This window comes from Pagrus major, chromosome 9, assembly GCF_040436345.1.
Source record: "Pagrus major chromosome 9, Pma_NU_1.0".
Taxonomy (NCBI): domain Eukaryota; kingdom Metazoa; phylum Chordata; class Actinopteri; order Spariformes; family Sparidae; genus Pagrus; species Pagrus major.
Genome location: NC_133223.1, coordinates 5,998,181 through 6,024,264, shown reverse-complemented (window position 1 = coordinate 6,024,264; position 26,084 = coordinate 5,998,181). Strand labels below are relative to the sequence as shown.

The window sequence follows — 26,084 nt, the reverse complement described above, 5'->3', positions numbered from 1 at the left end:
AGGTGAATGACATGATAATGGTGGTTTTAGTTAGCTGCCTTGGCTACTGTTAGCTAACAATAGCATTAGCCTAGTTATCTCCAGAGATGTTTGTAATTACTATGTTCAGAAAAAAATGTCCTGCCAAAAATTCAGTTCTAAGTAATGAAATTATAGCTGACAATTGAAAGACTTAGTGAAACTGAATAACTTACCAAGAGACTCAGAAAATGTTGTTTTCTTCCAAAGTTTTTGTCCACGCAGTTTCTGGAAACTTCTCTTGTACTGCTCTACTGCGCATGTGCACTGCTGAGCCATGTGTTCACGCCAGGAACAGAAAGTTACAAGTCCAGTTTACTCAGATGAACTTAGTTTTACACCTCTTTAAGGAAAAATGAGTACATACTTACATTCCATGAGTTAAATCAACAGGATAGGGACAAATGAGTAAAGTACACTATTACGATTTAAGTAAGCATAGCTATTACCTTTTAGAGTGTGGCATTTTGGCTGAAGAGCTGCCTGATGTTGGATGCAAGGCCACTATTATGTCCAGCTGCTTTATATAACCTACAAATACTTATGCAGCAGTCTTCATCCATCACAATATTTAAACATTCCACCAAAGAATCACATATATAAATTTTTGGTAGGAATGGCAGGGTTAGCTCTCTGAACAAGTTGGAAACTCCATTGCTCAATTTCCATGGCCTTGTCACTAACCAAAGGGGTCTTCTCAGCTAAAGGTCCTTGATGTACCTCTACGTGTTGCTGGTTGATGGCAGATGGCAGACTGAAAAGGTAGAGCAGAGAAAACTTGCTTGATGATAAGGTGTATACCCACCATTGGCCCCGACCAATCACCCCTATCCCAGACTTTTGGCTCTTTATACTACAAAAATGGCTGATAACATTTTGTGTTGACACACGAAAAATATAAATAATATAGGTGACGGATGATAATATATAGGCAAATTACAGGTGAATTGCAATTGCAGCTAAAACATACAACATTATTCTAACAAACATCTTAATACACAAGAAATAGCTGCTAGCTAAAACACCAAAAATAGCCGTTAGCTAAAACATCCAACATTATCCTAACAAACATCTTAATACACAGAATATTTAAACAGATAAGGTGGATGGCTTGGTTTAACAAAGATATTAATTGAACTTTAAAGGTCACAAATAGTGCTGCTTACCTGCAATAGTCACAGTAGAAGTGAGCACAGCATTCTCAAAGGCTCGAAATAACTCTCATGGGTGTCACCTAGTGGCTCAACTTTATACATCAATAAAATGTGAGAATGCAATTACTGTTAAATAATACTTGGTTTCACTAATTTAGTTTACTAATGCACTGAAGCCCATGTCTTTTGCTTTACTTGCAGCTTTATTTGAGAGGTAAAATGATGATAATGCAACACTTTTCTCACTATATGAGCTGTTATTACATTATGAGCTGTTATTACATTATGAGCGGTATCAATAAAGCTCTTAATGTAATAAGTTATTACATTATTACATTATGCGCAAAGCCCTTATTACGTTATGCGTCTGTGATTTTATTACATTATGAGCCGATTATTACATTATGAACTTTTATTACATTTAAATGATTACATTATGAGCAGTTATTACATTATTAGCATTATCACATTATTAGTTGCTACAATAAGTCATAATTATGAGATAAAAAAGTCAAAATTATCAGATAAAAAGTCATAATTATAAGATAAAAAGTCGAAATTATGAGATAGGAAGTGTGCATGCGCTGCAAGAGCGCGCTGTCTTCAGAGGTGCCTTCGTCATTATCGCCATCACTGCCAGAGCTAAACCTGAATAAGGTAGCGAACTATTAGAGCCTAGGGGACTTCTGTTAATGTTACATTGAATTGTGAAGTATTTTAATCAGTCCACCGTTGACAATATCTCTTAACTGTTTAACTGTTTTTCAGTTTATGACACTGCAGCACAAATATTCTTAGCACCCAGGTTGTCCTGAAAAAAAACTTTGTTATAACCCATTACGGGGCTGATGTTATACAAGCTTTATTACATATAAATCCAGGGGGACCAAAAGTGGTCCAAAATCGCCTGGGGTTCAGAGTGTAAATTTGTCATAATATCATAGGGCAGCTTTAGAAAATCAGAAAACCAAAAGCTTTATTTTAAAAGAAATATAAAAGATAATAAAATGAAAATAATACTACCTTTCTTCTTAGGTGAATAATTTAGAGCATAGTAAGAGGTTTTGTCTTATTTAAACATGACATGGGCTGTGAAGAAAAATGATTTTGTACAGATATTTAATTTATTTAGGTCATATTTAAGCTTTAATTTTATTCAACAGGGATGCAGAGGTTTTTTGAACGGGCAAAATATGGATAAGCTAAGTGACTACTTAAGGTCACGGCATGTGCTGGAGGAAGACATACAGCGAATGGAACAGGAGAAGGTAGTTAATATAGGAAATGCTTAATTTTGGCAAATCACACATAAACATTAAAAAATGTTTGGAAGAGCTTTGTAAATAATATTAGGTGATGTATAAGCAGGTTGTTCATTGTCATAATTTATTGCAAAAAATTCAGAATTGATTCCAATGTCATACATGTCATGACAGATGACCAGCTAAGAGAGTATCTGCCATCCTATGGTGATCGGCTGGCTGTTTTTGGATACTGCAGGCAAAGGGAAAAAGAACCCAGCAGTCGCAAGTCAAAGATCTTTGAGCGGCTCAGAGGAAAGCTCTCAAGAAAAATTGAGTTGGGATGGATGCGTTTCAGAGAAGGGGAAATTTGTGCAGGTGCGCACCAAAAAGGGTGGGGGAACCAGAAAAGAGAGTGTCACGAAGGACAGTAAAAAAACAGAACTTGATTGAAAAGGCTGTGCAGTTATTTTTTCCAGATGGGAAAAATGCAGAGGGGAGCCTTACTGATTTTGACATTGATCTAACTGACTTTCAGCAGCATTCATTAGATGATAGTATCACAGTCAGGGAGCTATATGAAAAGACAAAGTTACCTCTCTTGTGTTTCTATTTAAAGGTCCCATATTATGAAAAACATGTTTTCTCTGGTCTCTACATATATAAACTGGTCCTCCCTGAGCCTACCAACTCCTAGAATGAGGAAAGCAAACGAGTCCTGCATGGTCTCTGCAGCTCACCCACTGGTAAAACGGGGCTCCTACAGGCTGTTCAGATTCAGCTCCTGTTGTTACGTAACAACAGGAGTGATTTGCATAGGCCGGGCTCCTCTGCGCGAAAACACTCCCCCCTCTCCCCGGAGATATCCGAGAGGGGGCGTTCATCCCCGAGGTGAAGTTCGCTGTGTCCAGCGGTAAGATAGCAGTGTTTCGCAATATTGTCGCTCAGAGCTAGACACACAAATTGCTCTGTTGTTGGTTGTAAAAATCAACATAAGTGCCTATATTCTGTCCCAGCTACGGAAGAACAGAAGAGACAGTGGTTGCGTTTCATTTTTAACGACAACGTGCCGGCTACAGTTCCTGTAAGTTTGTCTGTGTGTGCTAACCACTTCACATCGGACTGCTTCAGTGACCAGGGTCAGTACAAAGCTGGCTTTGCCTCGACACTGACCCTCATAAAAGGATCAGTCCCAACCATACGGGACCCAGCAACTGCACCCGAGCCACAGGTAAGTGTTGCCACGTGTTGATAGTATTTACAGTTGCCTACGAGTATGCTGAAGTCAGCTTGAAATTGGCTAACTAGTTAGCTCCGCTTCGGTCCGCTATGCAATGGCGTTTAAAGCGAGTTCAATGTTAATAATATTACGAGGGAGCTTGGTTGTCACAGTAAAAAGTCTGGAAATGTGCAGACTGGAGACAGAGACTATACGAACAGTGTCCAAGAGTTTGGAGACTGTGTTGGAGACAAACACAGCTTTCGCTAGCTGTTTTTAGATGTTACCTGTTGCAGGTCAGTGGGGGATGGGAGCCGGGTGGTTGTGTTGGGGAGTGGGGAGTCTCTCATGTAAGTATGTGTCCTTCTGGGTCCGATTCTGGGTCAAACTGGTATGGTTGAACGACAGCATCTCGGCGAGCCATAGCGATACATCCACCGTAAACATTAACGCATGCTACCGCTAGCGTAAGTGGCATCCTCTCCCTGAGAGGGGCGTGTAGCAGGCAGGGCAGGCGTTGACAGACGGAGCTCATTAGCATTTAAAGGTGCAGGCACAGAAACAGCCTGATCTCAGTAGAGCTCACTTGAGCGACTTTTAGACAGCTGATATTCAGGACCAAGGATGGGTTTGGGGCAATACATTTCAAATACAGTGTTGTTGGACCTCTGACAGCTGTGTGAAATTGATGAAAAACAGTATAATATGGGACCTTTAACAACCAAGAATAGAGACGATACCACTGTAATAAATCTGGAGGAAGACAATAGTGATGCAACTGCACAAGAAGGTGAAAAAACACATGACAGACCTGATATCTATTGCCACTCTCCAGACACTTCTGCAACAGACGCTGAGGAGTTAAGTACTTCAGATGTTGTTTTTGTTGGAAGCAGCACAGTATTTGCAAATGCAAGCAGTGAAAGTGTTTCCCTTCTATACACCACAGTCGACAAAACTGATGCATCTAGTTTGCCAGAACATGAAACGTTATTTCATGTTGGTGCATTAGGGGATAGTGGAATTTTGACTTTTCACATAGAAAGGAGCTCTGGGATGGAGTCCTCCAGTCTTGATGATACCTTGCCTCTCTCTCGGGAACTGTCCATGGAGTCACTCTTGCCTCCTTCCATGGATATGTTGCAGGAACAAGCCAGTCAAAGAGAGAGAGTGAAGAAAATGATTGTTCTTCATCATGGACAGATTCTTAGAGAACTTATTCAAGTGTTTTCTGAGCAAAGTATCATGGCTTGAAAAGTGTCAAAGCTTGAAAAGGCCATGGATGATGGAAGCATTTTGAGGGTTGTACTGTCAGAATTTTGGAATGACTTTTATGAGCAGTGCACCATGGGAAATAGCTTCAAAGTGCCATACCTACGTCATGATTTTGGTAAACAAGAATGGGAAAGCGTAGGCCGAATTATTACATTTGGCTGGCAGAAAGAGAAGTACCTTCCTGTAAAAATTGCACACGTACTTCTGGAGCAAGCTGTTTTGGGCTGTGTGGAGAGTGATCTTGTGGACAACTTTCTCAAGTATGTCTCAGAGTCTGAGTGAGTGATCTTTGAATCTTGTTGTTCAGATTTTGAAAGTGTTGACCAAGAGGAGTTGTTGGAAATCATGGATATCCACAACTGCTGGAGGCTTCCAGCAGCAGATAACATTGAGCAAATCTTGAGGGAGCTTGCTCACTAAAAACTGATTCAAGAGCCCGCTTTTGTCATTGAACAGTGGAGCAACATGCTTGCACCTGTTAAATCAGAGCTGAAAGGGATTGCAGCAGTCTATGAATAACTACAACCAGCATCACGAAAGATCATGAGATCAATTACATACCCTAGTACCCAGAATGCCCAGGAGAAACAAATTGTCAAGTATGTAAGTACATACCTCAGAGAGTCAGATATCCAGCACCTCTCCTTTTTCCTCAGATTTTGCAATGGGTCGGACTTGTTCACAGGAAAGAGCATCACTGTCAGTTTCACACAAGTTCAGGGATTTCAGAGAAGACCAGTTGCTCATACATGTGGCTGTTACCTTGAGTTGCCAGTCAGTTATGACAACTACCCAGATTTTCGACAAGAAATAAACAAAGTATTAGAAAGCAACATGTGGGTAATGGACATTGTCTAAGTGTGACCGGGTGAGCCATCTCCCTCCTGGTCACTGCATGGCGCTGCGCCAGCTTGTGCAGGTTAATTGTTGGCCGGGGCTGTGGGTGATTAAAACCAGGTGTTGGTCACCGCTCTCCCTCTCTGCTTCTGCTGTGCGGTGCGTCTGGTGTGTTCGGCGTGCATGTCCGTGTCTCCCCGTCGTGTCATTAAGGTAGGCATCCTTTATTATCTGCTGTTTCGTTGCAATTTTTATTCGGCTCTGGGGCTTCATCCTCCCGCTCCGTTGCAGTGCTGGGAGCGACGGTGAGCCGGAGGGAGCAGTAGAGCTCAGAGGTATGCTGCTGGTATTTGTCTGCTGCTGCAGTTTTCCATCTATTGCACTAGTTGTGACACTTTCTCTTTTGCTGTGCAGCGGGGCCGCCGTAGCCAGCGGCTCCATTCTCCTAGTTCTGTACCTATCCAGTGGCGTCCTGGTGTGTTCCGGTCAGCGGCCACCACGGCAAGGTTTGCTGCTGTCCTGGCTCGGCTCTGGGTGGACTGAGAAGCGCCATACTGTCTCGGGTCACTGCATGTGGCCACAGCTTCAGGTCCAGTGTGATGGCATCACGCCATTATCAGTGTCCACACTACGAAATCCAGTCTGAGTCAAGCTGAGTTTGCCTCACCTGTCTTTTCTTTTGATTTAAATCATTATTTTCCTTTATTAATTTATTTTTACAACTACAACTTGTGTTTGTTGAAACTTGAAAGCATTTGCTATTCATCTAACTCCCAGAGCACACACACATAACAACCAGCTTCACTGTTCTTTCTGAGAAAACACCACTTTACATCAGATAAACTCTGTGGAATTTAGTGCACTGCACAGAAGGGTACTAAAATAAATTGCATTTGAGTTACATTTTTTAAAAATATTTGAAACGTAATATTTTTATCTGTTGCAGGTTCAATTTCAACTTAATTATTTATCTTTCTCTGCACAAACACAGGCAATTACTTTTTTACACATGATCATTTATGGACTACTGTACCTGTATTGTTTGAAGAAAACTGGAACAAGGACTTGTCCAAGAAGTTGTCTAAGAAGTAGCCATCTTCTCTCAGTTTGTCAAATAGGTCTATCCAAAACTGGACACACTCACTTCGCAAGATCAGCCTCCATTGTTCAATTTGCTGGTTTCCGGTGCTTGGACCAAAGATTACACTGTCTGTTTCAGCTTGGTTTGCAGGAAAATGCAAAAAACGCTGCATTTAAGCCATATGGCCATTTTCTGTTCCTATATCCAGTCTGAGTCTGACAGGGCACCCATCAGCATTGATCACAGCATCCACAAAGTAGCCAGCGATGATCTTTGGGTCACTGTTTGTTTTATAAGCTTAGCCATATCATCTTTCTGGAAAAACCATCAATGCATCCGCTGATTGCAATTCCAAATGGTTTAAGCTTGTTGTAGCCATCGATGTGCCATACATAGTTTGGACCACAGCTGTGGTAAACACGTCTTCGCAGTCTGTTTCTTGACCTCAGATCAACACCTTCACCATCCAATAGCTTAGCTCTCGCAGTGATGGCGATAATGATGAAGGCACCTCTGAAGACAGTGCGCTCCTGCAGTGTATGCGTACATCCTATCTCATAATTTTGACTTTTTTATCTCATAATTATGACTTTTTATCTCATAATTTCAACTTTTTTATCTCATAATTATGACTTACCACTGGGATATGTTTTTTTGTGGTGGAAACGGGCTTCCATAGATCTTTATTTCATTGTATATGCCTGGATATTCCCGGCCTCTGAAAAGACTCCAGTGAACTGTCTGGGTGCTGATGAGGTATTTCCCTCCCCCTTCTCCCTTCTTTACTGCAGCTCAGAGTTCTCTTTCTGCTGTTTTTTAATGAGTTTAAACAAGTTTGTGGTTTTTCCATCACAGTTTACAATGTTTTATAAATGTTATGCAAAACTGAAAAAACAAACAAACACAAAGCTCATGTAATATTACACATTTTTGCTTTTTTATCTTAGTTATAAAGTATAGGTAAATAGAGCATGCATAATTGCTGGGTGTTTCAAAGACAATAAGCTAACTGACTGCTAACTTTGGCCTTATATTTACCCAACCCTGTATGAGATGTATTGATCCTTTTCAGCAGCTTAAAAGCAATTCTGCACAGGAGTTGATTATGCTGTCACCTTTACTCTCAAAATGGATATACTTTAAATCAACTTATCTGGAAATAACTGACTTGATCTGACTTTAGGGTTCTTCAAGTCTCTTTACAGTATTTTCATCTTACAGGAGTCAGCCTTCAGTATTTGAAGTGTAACAATGAGTCTAACAGATTTTCTAAACCATGGATAGAAAAAGGTGTAGATCAGAGGGTTTAGACAGGAGTTAAAATAGGTTAGACATATTACAAAGTAAGCAGATGAAGCATTGAGCATGGTGTCCTGGCCTGTAAGAGCAACACAATGATATGGGCAGACACATATTAGAAACACAACTACAACAACACCAAGAGTAGTGGCTGCTTTTAGTTCAGATTTCTTAGCGGCTACTTTCCTTGACCTCTGGAGAGTGACAGCTGCAATATGAGACCGCATGGCACGAGCCTGAGACACAGCCACCACAAATACTCTCATGTACAGAACTACAATGACGGTGACAGGACCAATAAAGGATAAAAAGAGATCAACAAGTCCTGCAACATGATCAATACTAATCACACACTCTCCAGTGCAGGAGTTATACGTGCCAGGTTGTTTAAGGATATCTTTCAGCAGCAGACTGTGAAAAAGAGCAGAAAACATCCAACACAGACAAACACAGACTTGAACTCTTTTTTGAGTGACTTTGGTGGGAAAATGTAAAGGATGACAAATAGCTACATAGCGGTCAACAGATATGAGCACCATGGTTCCTATTGAGGCAGAGGTTGTAATGTAGGCTATATACTGATATAGAGTACACATGAGGTCACCAAGGAACCAGCAGCCGTCTATCAGGACAATTTGAAAGAACATGAGGAGGCCCACGAAGAAATCTGAGACAGCCAGAGAGAGGAGGAGGAGGTTGGTGGGGGTGTGGAGCTGCCTGGAGAGGAAGACCAGCAATATTTATCAATATTTATATCATCAGTTAGTCAGATAACAGCAGATAGAGCATATGCTGAAAGTACACAAAAAAGAAGCTTTTTGCTATGTAACAGTTTCATAAATTAATGAATGACTACTTGAAGTGGGAGATGGAGATGATGACCAGCAGGTTAAGAGCTGCAGTGAGCAGAGAGATGAAGGACAGCAGAATGTAAATCAGCATGGTCTCAAAGTGAGGACGTATTGGCTTCCTGCAGGAGCTGTTGAGGAGTTGTGGAAAGCAGAGTTCAGTTTCTTCATAGGTCACCATCACCACAGAGAGAACCTGCTGAGCTCTGACAGTGTTTGACCAAAGTTTAGACATGATATAACCTAATTAGCTCTATTGCCCCTCCTCTAAGATTCTGCCTCACTTGGGATCTCCTTCCACCTTTGCTCTGATTAGTATCTTAATTAGTCCCTCTCTTCTAATTAGAGCTTTTCTCAAACATACATTCAAACTGGAGCTCAATAAAGCTTTATCATATCAATATATTAAATGTGCCACAGGTGGACTTGAATGAAAAGCCAGAGCTATCTCAATGTTCATGTCATGGAGTGTTAAAGATGGCAGACATGGGGATGTTACATCACGGCTGGTCAATGGAGGTGATTGGGCAAGGCTTGAACAAAACAATGGCAGAACAGCATCTGCTGACCAAACATGTGCCTTTAATCACAGTGGTTTGGACAGAGCTGAACTCTGAGGTTCTGAATTTGGTGTAAGTGCTACCACAACATATGTGTCTGATGTTATAGCAGGGTCTTTGACAATTAGTTTTCAACAGGCCGCTCATGAGACTCAGGCTCAAATCACCTTCCGCTGGTCCTTGATAGAAACGCGGCGTATTGTATGCTCATAAGGCTGCAAAGCTATCACTTAGCTCCACAAAGTGGAGAGGCTCAAATCAGCTTGTGATGAGCACAAGCAAACACAATGATTTACAGGGTAAAACAACAGCAGAATGGACTAGGCAGTACACAAACTCACGAGTACATGTAGTTTAAAAGCATAAAATTCACACTAATCTCTAGTATTTGCCCAATAAATACGGGGCTGGAGAGTGGGCCATTTGCAGAGGGGAATTCCTCAATTTTGCAGAGATGAGAGAGGCTGGGCTGCACAGCATCTTCTCTGGATCCAGGAAGTGCTTGGCAAACACGAGGCAGTCTGTGGTTTGTCCAGCGAGGCGAAAGACCACAGCCCAGGTGAAGGTAAAATCCAAATGTTTGGTTGCTCCCATGTAGTAACCGTTGCGTGAGTGAAAGCTGATGCTTCCAGCAACATGTTATGAGGGGATTGCCATGAGTTGCGGTGTCAGGTGTTTTAAGGTTCTCCGTACATCCGGGCACTGCAACAGAACTGATGCGCTTCAGGTGCGCTTTCAGCCAATTCAATAAGGGAGTTTCAACCTGGGGAGCTGTAGCAACCTGGCGCCACCTCCTGGACACTTGGGTTTACACTCTTACCTTTGTTAGCCAGGCTTTGTTACTTGTTAGAGGCCAGATATCAGGCTTTGGGTCTACATGCACACCACTCTACTGTTAGGACCATGTGCTGAGATCCCAACAACCTTTACTGAATGCCCCTTTATGTTGGGGTGCAGGCCATCCATTTTGTACAGGTCATGTCTGATCCAAAACCAGTTAAGTGGGTAATGAAACCCTGCCCAGTAGCAGTGCAAAATGTTTTTAGCCATTCATGTAGACTAAAAAGACGGCTGAAATGTTCAGGGCTTTTAGAAACAGAGGGAATGGGGCCAGAAAAGATTCAGGTTCTGCCCAGGCTTTGAATTGACAGAGACTCTAGTTGATTGTGGAGTCTGGAAAAAGAGATGGATGAAGGTCTGTGAGCACAGGTGACAGTTCAATTATGTCTCCAACTTTACTACCAGGAAGACAGTATGTGATAGTGCCTGAGAGCTCAACAGATCTGAAAATGAAATCACCATTGATCAGAATTTCCGGCTGCCTGCTCCTACACTGTTATTAGCCACATTAGTAAGGGCAGCACCAGGGACAGCAGAGTTGATTGAAAAAGTTTCACCTGGGTGTGAGGACAGAAGGACGTCACTGGAGCGGACGTCACCAATAGCCACAGTAATGTCCAGTGCTCTGTTGAGCAGGTGAGTCGATGGCTGCGGGCTAAGAAGAGTGCCCCCAGAGTTGGATACAGCAGGTGGAGAAAATTGTCAGCTAAGTTTTCCATGGTATACCGGGGGTGTGGGAGAAAGTCAACGCTTGTCAACGTTGGAGCAGACTGGGGCAGGCTGCTCCAGGGCAGCTGGTGAGCATTGAACAGCTAGCTCAGTTAGCTCCTCAAGTGGAGCAAAGAAGTTTGAGACCGGGACAGGTTCGTCATCCCTGTCCGGTGAGGACAGAGGAAGAGAAACCGTTCTCCCCTTTCTCACAACGGATGCCCATGAGAGAGGACGGAGTGTCATTATTTTGGGGACTTTTAGCGCTGGAGGGAATGTCCTGAGGCAGCACAGCTAGCCAGAAGAGGAGTAAGGACTGCCGCTGTCGGACATCATCCAAGAGGCTCTCGATGGAATGGAGTTCTGATCTTAGACTGGATAGTTTGGATTCCGTTTGGGTAAGTCAATCAATTCAATCGACTCAATCTCCTTGAGCCAAAATGCTTTTGCAGCAAGAACAACACCAAGGTACTGTGTTTTCCCAATGACATGGTGTCTGATGTTTCAAAAAAGATCCTGAAGATTGTTGCTGAGCATCCAACATTGAAATCGCTCATCATACACACAGGAGCCCTTGATGTTGTGAAGCAACAATCAGAGCTATTAAAACGAGACTTCATGGAACTGATAAACAAAGTTCAGTGTTTAAATACTGAGGTGTTTTTCAGTGGACCTCTGCCAACAGTTCGGCGAGGAGATGAGAGATTCAGCAGGCTGATGATGCTGAACAGATGGCTTAAAGATACATGTACTGCTCAATCACTGAACTTTATTGACAACTTCAACATCTTTTGGGAACGCAGGCACCTCTTTAAGGCAGATGGATTTAGCCTTAACAAGTCAGGAGTACAGCTGCTAAGTGCCAACATCTTTTACTTTTTGCGTCAGGCACCAGCAGTCCCTGTCAAGGACAAGAGACAAAACAATCCAAAACAGCAGATAAGACGGCGCTCTGGTGAGGGCGCTGAGATAAGGATTGACAACGGAGGACAGCAGACTCAGAAAGAACCTGCAACATCATCATCTGCACCCCAGCAACTGGATTATCCACCAGCCCCAACAACGTCATCATCTGCACCCCAACAAGTGGATTATCCACCAGCCCCAACAACGTCATCATCTGCACCCCAACAAGTGGATCATCCACCAGCCCCATCAGCTCAACACGAGGAGTCTCCCCCGGCCCCAACAGGAGACTCCCAACATTCAACCCCCCGAACCCCATCCAGCCCCCAACTCTCTTCATCTAGTCCTGACTCCCCATTTCTGGATTTCCCTGACAGGATGAAGAGCTTTCTCACAACTAACACCACGCCAGGGTCTCATATTTTCCCCCATTAACCCCCCACATCGTCCACCCCCTCGCATTCCACCGCGTCAGAAACAACCCTCGACCAAAAGTCACAGAGCCCCCCCACTTCCTCTGAATCACCATATCATTGAGTCTGAATGATATGTGCCGGGTCCAGGCTGCAATACTGATATCAAGAATGCTCTTTCCCAGGAAAAGTCAGGGCCCTATGGAGTTCAGGCAGCTTTCTCAATCCCTGTGGTGATGGGTAACAGAAAAGTGATCAAACTGGTGAGAAATAAAAAGGGTTCAATTAAATCTACCAATCTAGTGAGTATAGCTTGTCAACCTCGAAACTCACCAGTGTCTCCTGTTATCTCCACAAGGTTAGCTCTACTTAATATAAGATCACTAGCCAACAAATCCTTGTTAGTAAATGACATCATTATGACCTATAATCTAGACTTCTTACTTCTTAGTGAAACATGGCTGACTGAATGTAGCTGTGCTACCATCCTCAATGAGGTTGCACCAACAAATTTCAGTTTTATGAATAAGTGTCGAAGTGGTAAGAAAGGCGGGGGAGTTGCTACCATTTTTAAATCTGTATTTCAGTGCAAGGAAACTATATTTGGTGATTTTAGCTCTTTTGAATATCTCTGTTTTTTAGTAAAGGGGGATCCAAAAGTTCTCTTCCTAATTATTTACAGACCACCAAGATACCCAGGAAAATTCTTTGATGAGTTTGCCGAACTACTGTCAGTTATCTGCACTGACTACAACTTTTTTATCATAACAGGGGATTTTAACATTCACATAGACAATAACATGGACACAAATGCCAAAGAACTTTGCTCTCTTCTTGACACTTTTGGCCTCTCTCAACATGTGAAAGGGCCCACACACACCCGAGGCCACACTCTGGATCTGATTATCTCTAGAGGTGTTGACATTACTTCTGTTGATATCAAGGACTTGGCTCTTTCTGATCATTTCTGTGTGTTCTTTGACTTACAGATAACTCCGGACATGCAGTTACCCTCTGTATCTGTTAGGAAAAGGTTCATAAATGAGAATACCAGTGTTAAGTTTATGGAGGCTATAGTCATGTCACCAACTGTGAGTGCAGAGACAGTTGATGAACTCCTGGATAATTTCAACTGCAAAATCTCAAATGTCATTGATACCATTGCACCTTTTAAAACTAAGATGACCTTGACCAGACAGAGAACACCATGGAGGAACACTTTGATGGTAAAGGCTCTGAAAACAGAATGCAGGAAAGCTGAGTGTAAATGGAGAAAAACTAAACTTCAAATCCACCATGACCTCTACAAACAAAGTCTTTGTAATTTTAAACATGGGTTATTCAAGGCTAGACAGCAACACTTTACTGAAATGATTAATAAGAACATCAACAACACTCGTGCTCTGTTTGCTATGGTTGATAAGCTTACAACCCCCCCAAAAGAGATAGCTTCAGAACTCTTTTCCACAGAAAAATGCAATGAATTTGCTTACTTCTTCAATGAAAAAATCAAATCCATAAGGCTAAATATCAATACAAATCAGCAAAATAATACAATGATGCAATCCCTAACATCACCTAGGAATAAATCAACGGTAATGTCAGAGTTTAATACAGTTGACCAAAAAACCTTAGAAGAAACAGTTCAGCATCTTAAAACATCGACATGTTGTCTTGACACAATACCATCTGACTTTTTTAAAACTATTATAAGCTCTGTCCAAACAGATCTGCAACAAATAATAAATTTCTCACTTCAATCAGGCACGTTTCCTAAACCCCTGAAAGTAGCTGCCATCAAGCCACTCTTAAAAAAGAGAACATTGGATAATACCATTTTAACCAATTACAGACCCATCTCAAATCTTCCCTTTATAGCCAAGATCGTTGAGAAAGTGGTTTTTAATCAACTCAGCAACTTCTTGAACTCCAGTGGACTCTTCGACAAATTTCAATCAGGCTTCCGACCTCACCACAGTACAGAAACAGCTCTTATTAGAGTGTTAAATGACATAAGGCTGAACACTGACTCAGGCAAGGTGTCAGTTCTGGTCATGTTGGATCTCAGTGCTGCGTTTGACACTGTGGATCACAGTATACTGCTGGACAGGTTGGAAACCTGGGCAGGACTCAGCGGGACAGTCCTAAAATGGTTCAGGTCCTACTTAGAGGAACGGAGTTATTTTGTGACCATTGGTAGTTATCAATCCGATCGAGTGGCTATGACGTGTGGAGTTCCTCAGGGGTCAGTCCTTGGACCCCTTCTGTTTAACCTGTATATGCTGCCTTTGGGTCAAATTCTACAGAACTCAAATGTCAACTATCATAGTTATGCAGATGACACACAGATATATCTTGCACTGTCTCCAGATGACTGCAGTCCAATAGAGTCATTATGTCACTGTTTAGAGCAAGTCAAAAATTGGATGAGCCAAAATTTCCTTCAGTTAAATCAAGAAAAAACTGAGATCATTGTTTTTGGAAATAAAGAGAAGAGGGTTGCTGTCAGTAAACATCTTGAGTCACTGTCTCTAGAAACTAAAGACCAAGTCCGAAACCTTGGCGTGCTGATAGACTCAGATCTGACCTTCAACAGCCATATCAAATCAGTCACCAAATCAGCCTTTTATCAACTTAAGAACATATCCAGAATTAAGGGTTTTATGTCCCAAACTGATCAGGAGAAGCTGATTCATGCTTTTATCTCCAGTAGACTAGACTACTGTAACGGTCTTCTGACTGGTCTCCCCCAAAAAAGCATCAAACAGCTGCAGCTCATTCAGAACGCTGCAGCTCGAGTTTTAACCAGAACAAAGAGATCAGATCACATCACCCCGGTTCTTAAGACCTTACACTGGCTCCCAGTCAGCTACAGAATAGATTTTAAAGTTCTGCTACTGGTTTACAAATCACTGAATGGTTTAGGTCCAGAATACATGAATGACATGTTAGTAGAGTACAAACCCAGTAGAGCTCTGAGATCTACTGACTCAGGTCAGATAGTGGAGCTCAGAGTTCAGACCAGACATGGTGAAGCAGCATTTAGCTGCTATGCTGCACACAAGTGGAACAAACTACCAGCAGAACTGAGATCAGCCCCAACTGTAAGCACTTTTAAATCCAGGTTAAAAACATTTCTCTTTTCACGTGCTTATAGCTGAGAACTTAAAACTTTATCTATTTTCTTTTATTTTACTTTTATTTGCTCTTGCTTTTAACTCTGTTTTCAGTGTTTTGTTTGTTTGTTTTTTTTTCTGTCTTATGCTTCCTTTTTTATGTAAAGCACATTGAGTTGCTGTGACTTTGGTTTTCTATTATTGTGAATAGTAATTTTTGCTGGATTTCTATTGATCATTGTGATAGTTGGGCGACTCGGACCAATTCAGGGCAGAGTAATACCGGGTTCTGGGAACGTCGGAGCTAATAGGAAAAAAAGGTGTTTTTTCCTATTAAGCTGTTTTACCGCTGGATTGGGGGCCAACTCAGGGCCGAGTGGAACCAAGTGGAGACAAGGGGTCTCTTAAGGTTATCACCGCTGGTTGGCTGCTTTTTCAGAATTTGTAGCGTAAACAAACTGAATTCGCGGTGACGACCGGGTCTTAAGGATAATTATAAAGTGCACTGGAATGAGTGACAAGTAGAACAATGGGAGGTAAATCCAGCAGGAAACCTATTCTATTTTAGCATACTTTCCTATTTCTTAACTTGTTTTAATGTTTTGTTTTAATGTTTTTTATTTCTTAACTTGTTTTAATGTTTTGTTTTAATGTTTTTTTAAATGCTTTTACTGTAATTGTATGCACCTGTAAAGCACTTTGAGTTGCCTTGTGTCTGAATTGTGCTATACAAATAAACTTGCCTTGCCTTGCCTTGCCTTATCTTAATGACATTTGATTATTGCCCACATTATTTACAGTGCTTGTGTGTACTGAATAGCAATTAGGTACCTTAGGAAAACTGTGAGAGAAAAAGGGAATAGTGTTAAGGGAACAATTAATTGCAACAGAGAGACAAAATGTACTTACTTATACCACAGAGCACATCCTGCAGTTTGGCCTTCTCCTCCACTAATTTTTCTACCTCTGCCTTGCATGCCCTGCATGGCTTCCATGATCTGTCTTCTGTTGATTCAGGCAAACTGAAACATGATTCTCCACATTCTGGAATTGGATCACACTTGATGATTACAGTATCTTCAGATGAGCTTGAAGAAGTCTCATGGTCAGATGAACTAGTCTGGCTCTGGTCCCCAAGAACAGCAGGTTTTTGGTGTGTATTAGGACTGTACAACATTTTGAGAAAGCTTTCTTTGACTGTTACAGTAGGAGCTGGTGGCTGTCTTTGCTGATCTAAATCTGCTAAAACAGGCTGCTGTTGTAACAGGTCTGAAGGCGTGGGCAGTGTTGTGTGAGGTTGGTGATGCTTTGGATACTGCGAAAGGCTGGAACGATGTGGGATTGGAGACAGAGTGGATGCATACTGGTGGAGCGGCTGGATAGGTGGATGCTGGTAATATGGATGTGTATGTGGCGATGACTGGGAAACTGGAAGCTGGTACTGTGGCCAGGCAGTTACAGGCTGGTGCTGTGGCTGGATAGGTAGAGATGACTCAGTAGGTGGAGGTTGGTACACTGGCCTGGCAGTTGGAGGCTGGATGACATTGTGGTCCACATTATTTAGGTGATCCTGTGCAGAGGTGGACTGACAAGCTTGAGGTAGTAATGGAAGGGTGTAGAATCTTTGAGCAGCTGCATCTTTGTTTTTTCATGTCCTTCTTTGTGGCCTTCTTGGCATCCACTGTCTTGTAAGCTGTTCCAATGAAGTCCACTGTGGCATTGTAGAATTTGTTGTCAGACCATCTTGCAAGTACTTCTTCTCCCAGCTTCAGATCTCTGAGGCAAGTGATGGGTTTCTTATCTTTGTTTAGTATGTCACAGTGATAATTTTTTTTTGCTGTGTATCCATCTTCAAAGGTCAGAAATACAAAAAGTCCTGAAAATGAACACAGAGTAAATACAGGAGATTTTGAGTAAACCAGTACAGTATCAATCTTACTTAAACATGCTACTATATCTTATTGGTCTCAAGTCTAATTCTTAGACCTTAGCAAAGCTAAAACTTTATCCCTTCAGTTTAGACGTCAACTAGCATTACATAATACTTTATTCTTTTTGCATTTGCTTCGCACTTCTTCACTCATGCAACTCTTTTTGATTTATACAGCACTCTGTATCATATCTTTTCACTTTGTTTTTATGCATTTTATTTATTTATTTATTTTACACATTTTCTATAAAGCACTTGGTGCTGAAATTCTTTGTTGTAAAACACTTTGAGCTGAAATTCTTGTATGAAAAGCACTATACTATATATAATATACAAATTAAGTTTACTATTATTATTATTAATGTATAAATCAACAGGGTAATGAACTGTGTGCAGGTGTGTTGTGGAGAGTATTTATATGTTATTTTAGTTTGTTACTATGTTGTTAGATGAAAATATTGTATCTATTTCAGCATTTTACTGTATTTAGCCTATTTCTGTTCTTGATATTTTTGTCACCTGGACTTAATTTGTCTCAAATTGTTTTTTTGTTTTTTTTAATAATAGGCTGCTGAAACAGTTCAGTAAATTGTCAATACATTTTAAAGAATTAAATTCTAAAATCTGCAGTCAAGTGGCAACAGAGTTTCTGCAGGTAACAACAATTAGAAACCTATTTGAAATGTCATGCCTATTGTGGAAAAAGTTTTTTTTTTATGAGAATTTATTTTATTTTATTGAAATAACATTTTTAAATCAATCTCCCAGCCCCAAATGTAGTGATAATTTGACCAATAGCATTGCAAAATGCTGTCACTAAAACGTACACAGTTTCAAGTGAGGGTTACTCTCCCTTTTCTTGACATTTCTTTTAAAAATCCTGTTAATTTAAGGTTGTGTCTTAAAGCTGCCAATATATTGCTAATAATAATCCCAGTGATAAGAGACCAGAGACTGTCAAAGATTTTGGTTATTATAGTGTTCAAAGTAAGTTGAAAATATCCATCACTTTAAAAATTTGCTAAGCCATGTAGTAAAATAATAACTCAATTACCATCTTGGTCATCTCTGGGTGAGCCATTGATCTGGATCTGGTCTGGTTCATAAAGGCTCATCTTCTTCGGTGGGTTTCGCGCCCTTTTGGGCATCTATTTTTTAGTATTACCTGCATCCATTCTATAAAAAACATAAAATTCCAACACATTTTAATTATTTAAAAAGGTGGTTCAATGTCTTAATTAGTTTTATCATGTCATATCTCATTTGGTACAGCAACTTGTTGATACCTTTGGATACACAGATTGTGTTAATTTAACCGTATCAGACCACTCAGTAACTGAAAACATGATCTAAAATCCAACAGTCAAACCACAGTTAATGTTAGCTAGTTAGCAAGTTCATAGCCACATGTGGTCCTGGCTTATAGCCTCGCTAGCTAGCTTCACTATTTGCCACATATGTCGATCAGAACAGAACCAACATAAACACTCGCCATCTAAATTTTCAACTTTCACCCAAATTACGTTTGACAAAGATGTAGCTTACCTTCTTTTTCGTCCTGCGGTTTCTTCCTCCATTCCTCCAGCCCGCAACTCCATAACGTTACATTAACGTACGACTTAACGTCCTTAAGTCAGCCCCCCGTTGTGAATTAACCAATAACGATGCAGCATTTTTGACTGATGGCGCTCTCTTCCAATGAAATGTTAACATTGGGGCTGCATCATCTGGTTCAAAGTTCACAACTTTGTTTGCGCCAAATGCAGCTTGTTGATGTATGAAGAAAACAAAGATGCAGCTTCTGTAGCCGGTGAGTGGATAATGCTACACGTTTTCTAAATAATTAATTTACTTAATAATTTTCTGTATAAGTTGAGGTTATTTTAGTTAGCTTTGTAAACGTACATTACATTTTCAGTTACTTCTTGAGTTTTGTAAAGCCTCGTTTTTATTTTTATTTCAGTTAGCCTAACAGAAATTATTTTTACACCTTCATTATTTCAATATCATATTATTTCGTTTTCATTAACTATAATAACCTTATAATACCCCAATAATAAAATGGTTAGAATAGAAACACAAGTTAGTAGTGATGATTATTATATGCCAGTTTTCCTTTGTGCATTTTAAAAATGTCAAATCAGTGTACCTAACGTTACCAGCTTATAAATGTTACAACTGTGATTGTTTTCATTATGATTATGATTTAGTCATCCTTATTTTAATCAATTTCTCTTTAATAGGAAAGGTTCCACATGTGTATAATTATTCAATTACTGTAATCCTTTTCAGTCACAATAAATTGCATCATATTTTGTGCACCACTATATGCAAACTCATATGCCTTTTTTTCTGTCATCCCTAGGTTCATTGTCCTGATGGACAGATGTATTGTGATGCCATACCTAGACAAATGTCAGTGATATCAACAGTTTTACGTGGGCAAATCTATTGTCACACAAAAAGGTCACTTTGGACTTCACATGAGAAGATACAGATGAATGTACTACATTGGCACCACTAATGGTCTGAGGTTTTGGCAGTTAAATTTTGATACAGCTTAAATGTTGAAATAGTAACTTCATTGCTGTCAAGTTACTAATAAATTGCTGTTGTTTTTATTTTACAATGTGTTTCATGTGGTTTATTAATAAAACTGAATTATGTGCAATGGAACACTTAAAATAATCATAGAAAATATAAATATAAAAGCAGAAGGCCTTTGCAGCCTACAACCATAAATTTTCAAGCAATTCATTCTGCGTACAACAATACATAATTAAAAAATATGTGGATTACAATTAAGTCAGTCTGAGAATTCAAAGAGTGCTTGTGGAGAGCTCTTCATTTGCTCTGTCTGAGCATAGTATGAGATGCATGAACTGAAGCTGGGATGAGAGTAGATTGAGTTCATAGAGAGAGCTCTCTGATTTATCTGCCTGAGATCACAAAGAGACACACCAGTTGAGAAACTCTGAGAAATATATTAGAGCTTGTTGAGATCTCTTCTAAAACTTAAAAGTAGACTAAATTGAGATTTAGTGCATCTTATTGCTCAGGAGAAAAAGACAAGACAGAGGAGAAATAAACCTTAGTCTCAATTTGGTGTCACATAGATCTCATAATTGTCTAGGAGAAGTAAATGAAACATTTTTGAGATCTCTTTTCAAATGTTCTTTTCCTCTGGGTTTGCACCCACGGTACTGGGGACATATATATTATATATATATAATAATAAAAAGCAGGAAAGGATAATTAGGGACAGTTGGAACTGACAATCATACATGCAGGAAACACTCAGGTAGGAAGTATAGTTTCTGAAATGAAGAGTGTGTTTAGTATTTCACTGAATGAAGAATGAAAGAAAAAATGTAGCCTAGGGAGAAGGATGGAACGTACAATAGTGTTTTCTAAACACTTTAAGAATGATTGCATTATTTCTTCACATTTGCTCCAGGTATTTACTATTTTGAACAAAAACATCAGATTGGCAGATTGTTGTGCCACAAAATAGAATGAAAATAAAGGACAGTGCTCCCATCAAACTATTTATTGTTGCCACACGGACGTTTCGGGCAGGACGCCCTTCTTCAGTGTGTATTCTGGCAAAATCATGTGCCACAAAATACAAACTCAAAGCTTAGCTTTCACAAATTTTTGCTTTTCCTCCCACCTGGGCATCTTGAAGGTTTGGTGATATATTAGTTGCGATAATAGTGAACGGTGACACTGTTAATCTTAAATCAAGCAGAAATAACTGTGACCCAAAGATTCCACTGGATGCATGTCCACTGTGTTCCGGCTCCGGTACGGTTTTGCTCCGTCATCCGTCGTCCGGCAACCCCCACCGGCTGCATTTTGAGTCAGCCACGGCACATCACTGCCGAACAGCTGGAGTTACAAGACTGAGGAGTTCCTGCGATAATTACATAATCACGCACGACCGCAGTTATAGGTATGTGTTATAAACACAACAACAGAAGTATTCCCAACCAAAGGATTAAAAGAAGCGCTTGTATTTGTCTCTTTTTTGAGATTTTTGTGCTAGCGTCAAGACAGACTGTTTTATTTTGAAAATTAACCAGATGTTATGTTGTTGTTTCGGTGTGTGACTTCCTGGCTGCTCTGTGCTGACTTTGGCTGAATTGCTGCATCATGCTCTGGCATCTGCCAGAAATAGAAGTCCTGCGTATCTGCTCTGGAAGGCTCCGGACTGCTGGAGCTGGGACAGAGCAGTTAGCAGCGCAGCGGACCCGGTGGAAGTTAACACATAGATTAGAGTGAAACCTATCAGCTCCCCTGCCGTGGCGGAGCCGTGACGGAGCGGAGCCGGACCGGACACGCATCTGCTGGAATCGAGGGGTAAGGATGCAGGAACAATTGGGCCTGTGATTGAGTTATTATTGTCAATAACAGCACCTAGCTTCAAACAAAGTAAAACAGGATGAAATTGGCGGCGCGGACAGACGCAGCGTCAGCTCGCTGTCCCGACGAAACAGTGTTTTCGTGTTTTTTGTCGTGTCAACAACCGTGTTTTTGTTCGTCCTCGTCGCCTTCTACTCTCCTTACTTTCTCAAGGCATACATACAGCCAGGAGTTCCTGCTCAATATCGGCAGAACCACTTTTATGGACAATCCATCACTGACCTCCACTCCTGCATCTCGCCCACAGTGGGAGCACCACAAGCGGTGCAAGAGGAAGCAGAAGAGGGGCAAGCACGGAGGTATCCGAGCTAGGCTATTGGCTAACCCACACAAGACATCACCATCGTTCTGGCCAACGTACGCTCGTTGGACAACAAGCTGGATCACATACGCTTACTTCGATCATCCATGAGGACCGTGGAGGAGTGCTGTGTTTTTGTGTTTGTGGAGACATGGCTCAACAACTGTGTCCCGGACTATGCCATTCGGCTCGACCGGCTAACTAGCTACCGAGTGGACAGAGCTCTCGTTGACGGAGGAAAAACCCGCAGTGGAGGGCTTTGTGTTTACATCAATGACGCCTGGTGCCGTGCCGCTGTTGTGGTCCGCAAACACTGCTCTTCACTGGTGGAGCTTATGATCATCAAGTGCAGACCGTTCTACCTACCAAGGGAATTTACGGCCATATTGCTTGTTGCTGTATACATCCCTCCCAGCTCCAACCTCAACAACAGGAGTGAGGCACTGAACGAACTGTACCAGCACATCAGTGAGCAGCAGACAGCCCACCCAGATGCTTTTCTCATCTTGGCGGGTGATTTCAACCATGCAGACCCAAAGACTGTGCTTCCCAAATTACACAAACATATCAACTTTCCTACACAGGGAAAAAACACTTTGGACAATGTCTTTACTACACAGAGAGGAGACTACATGGACCTGCCCCTCCCCCACCTCGGTGCCTCCGACCACACCACTGTTATGCTAATACCAGCATACAGGCCACTTGTTAAAGTCATCAAACCTGTGAAGAAACAAGTACGCGTGTGGCCAGAATGATCCTCAGAGGCACTTCAAGACTGTTTCTCCACCACAGACTGGGACATGTTCAAGCAAGCTGCCACCTACAACAACACCACAAACCCCCAGGAATACACTGAGACTGTCACTGCCTACATCTACATCTCAAAGTGCATTGATGATGTCACAATCACCAAGACCATCGCTGTTCGAAGCAAATCAGAAACCATGGCTCACAGGGGAGGTCTAAAGGCTCCTGAGGGCGAGAAACACTGCCTTCAGAGCTGGAGACAAGGTGGGCCTGAGAACAGCAAGGGCCAACCTGTCACGTGGCATCAGAGAGGCCAAGAGGCAGTACTCCAAGAAGATTGCTCACTGCTTCAGCGACAGCAGAGACACTCGGAGTCTGTGGCAAGGGATACAGACCATCACGGACTATAAACCACCACCACAGACCTCTGACAGCTCCATCTCTCTGCTGAACGAGCTGAATGACTTCTTCGCTCGTTTTGAGACACACAACAGCACTCCTGCACAGAAGACCCCACCCCCTCCTGGCGACCAGGTGCTGACACTGTCCCCGGTCAGCGTGAGGAGATCCCTCAGCAGGATTAATGCATGCAAAGCTCCAGGTCCAGACAACATCCCTGGTCGCGTGCTGAGAGACTGTGTGGAGGAACTTGCTCGATATGCAACATATCAAGTCTTTTCTTCCCCCTTCCTTCGACCCGTTCCAGTTTGCATATCGGTCAAATCGCTCGACCGATGATGCCATCTCAACAGACTAGGAACGCATACGTCAGAATGCTATTCATAGACTTCAGCTCAGCATTCAATACAGTCATCCCCCAGCAGCTGATTTACAAACTGGACCAGCTGGGGATCAACACTTCGCTGTGCAACTGGTTTCTGGACTTCCTGACAGGAAGACCTCAGGCAGTACGAGCCGGCAGCAACATCTCCAGCACGTCTCACAGCCTCTTCAGTTTGCTGCCATCCGGAAGGAGACTGAGGAGCCTCCAGGCCAGGACCAGCAGACTGAAAGACAGCTTCATCCATCAGGCTGTCAGGAAGTTGAACTCTCTTCCCACACTGCCACCCCCCCCCCCCACCCCCCTCCTCCTCCCGCCCCCGCACACACAAACTCTGGTCCCTGACCTCCTCCGTCTCCCCCTCAAACATCTTGAACCCACCTCCTGAAACCACTTCCACACATACACACCGAACCCTGTCATTCCCAGGAACTGTCAAACAACACACACACCACCAACTCAGGGCCGCACTAGCCACCTTGTAGAACTGGACTCTTACACTTGCACTTTTACCTTTTTACTTTTTACCATTTACCACCACAAGCAGCCTGCTGCTATGCTGCTATGTGCTCACTGCTGATATGCTACAGTATATATTCAGCTCTGTTTTTTTGCACATCATCTTGTACTGATATTGTATTGTATTTGTGGCGTAGTCTGATGCCACTGTGGGTTTCTCGGCAGGAAAAGACACACGGAGTGATGATTTTTACGCTCTTTTATTTCTCTATACTCGACCACACAATAGCTCTCTCGGGGTCGATCACAGGCGTCCTTTGCTGCCGACCGCCAGGAGCATCCGTCCATGTGTGGCTCACTCGTCCTCCTCCCAGGTCCAGCACGCTACTGTGTTTTAAAGGAGAGAGTGATTAGCTCAACAGGAAACCGGTGTGCCAATCACTCTCACCTGGCGCTGCTCTCCTGAGCCCTCCCCACACCTCTCTCCTGCAGCCGATGCACCACGCCCCCTCCACATACCTCCACCGCCCGACTTAGGCCGGGGAGCCGTCCGGCCTAACCCACTCCCCCCCCCCGCCCTCCTCATGAGAGCGGGAAAGGAAGTCGGCCACAGCCATCTGCACCCCCGGCCTATGGATCACCGTGAACTTAAACGGCTGAAAAGCCAGATACCACCGGGTGATCCGGGCGTTGGCATCCTTCATGCGGTGGAGCCACTGGAGGGGAGCGTGGTCCAAGCAGAGGGTGAATGGGCGCCCCAGCAGGTAGTACCGCAGAGCATCGACCGCCCACCGGATGGCCAGGCACTCCCTCTCCACCGTGCTGTACCTGGCCTCCCTCTCGGACAGCTTGCGGCTGATGTACAGCACTAGGCGGTCGAAGCCCCGCACCTGCTGGGACAGAACGGCCCCCAGCCCTCTGCCCGACGCATCAGTCTGCAGGACAAAAGGGAGAGAGAAGTCAGGTATGTGGAGAAGAGGCTCCCCACAGAGGGCCTGCTTAACCCTCTCAAACGACACCTGGCACTGCTCCGTCCACTGGACCGGATCTGAGGCACCCTTTCGGGTGAGGTCAGTCAAGGGGCTGGTCAGCTCTGCGAAGTTGGGAATAAATCGCCGGTAATAGCCGGCCAGCCCCAAAAACCGCCGCACCTCTTTTTTGGTCTTGGGCCTTGGGCAGGCTGCAATCGCTGCTGTCTTATCTACCTGAGGACGCACCTGCCCGCCGCCCAAGTGGTACCCCAGATACCGTACCTCCCTCCGTCCAACTGCACACTTCTTCGGGTTGGCCGTGAGCCCCGCCTGCCTCAGTGACTCGAGCACCGCGGCCACCTGCTGTACATGCTCCGCCCAGGTGTTACTATGGATGATGATGTCATCCAGGTAGGCGGCAGCATATACAGCATGTGGACGCAGCACCCGGTCCATGAGGCGTTGAAACGTGGCTGGGGCCCCGAACAACCCGAATGGAAGTGTAACAAATTGGTACAAACCGTACGGAGTGGAGAAGGCCGTTTTCTCCCTAGACTCTGGAGATAAGGGAATCTGCCAGTAGCCTTTGGTCAAATCCAGCGTCGTGAAAAAATGAGCAGTGCCCAGGCGGTCCAGGAGTTCGTCGACCCGGGGCATAGGATAGGCGTCAAACCGTGAAACATCATTCACCTTACGATAGTCCACACAGAACCGGATAGACCCATCTTTCTTGGTTACAAGAACGATGGGGCTACACCAGGCACTGTTGGACTCTTCTATTACCCCCATCTCCAACATGGCTTTCAATTCTGCCTGGACCACTTTTCTCTTGTGTTCAGGCAAACGATAGGGCCGTGAACGCACTGTCACGCCCGGGTGAGTCTGCACGTGGTGTTGAATAAGGCTTGTGCGTCCTGGCAGGGGGGAGAACACATCAGCGTAACGCTGCTGC

General features: G+C 42.9%; 1 protein-coding gene across 1 annotated transcript; it reads right to left on the bottom strand.

The window, feature by feature from the left end:
* Positions 1-8,024: 8,024 nt before the first annotated feature.
* On the bottom strand, positions 8,025-9,153 carry LOC141002461 (trace amine-associated receptor 8a-like). Its single transcript, XM_073473802.1, has 2 exons — positions 8,981-9,153; positions 8,025-8,841 (listed from the first exon to the last, which is right to left on the bottom strand). The coding sequence occupies exons 1-2, from the start codon at positions 9,151-9,153 to the stop codon at positions 8,025-8,027; spliced, it is 990 nt and encodes a 329-aa protein (XP_073329903.1).
* Positions 9,154-26,084: the final 16,931 nt, after the last annotated feature.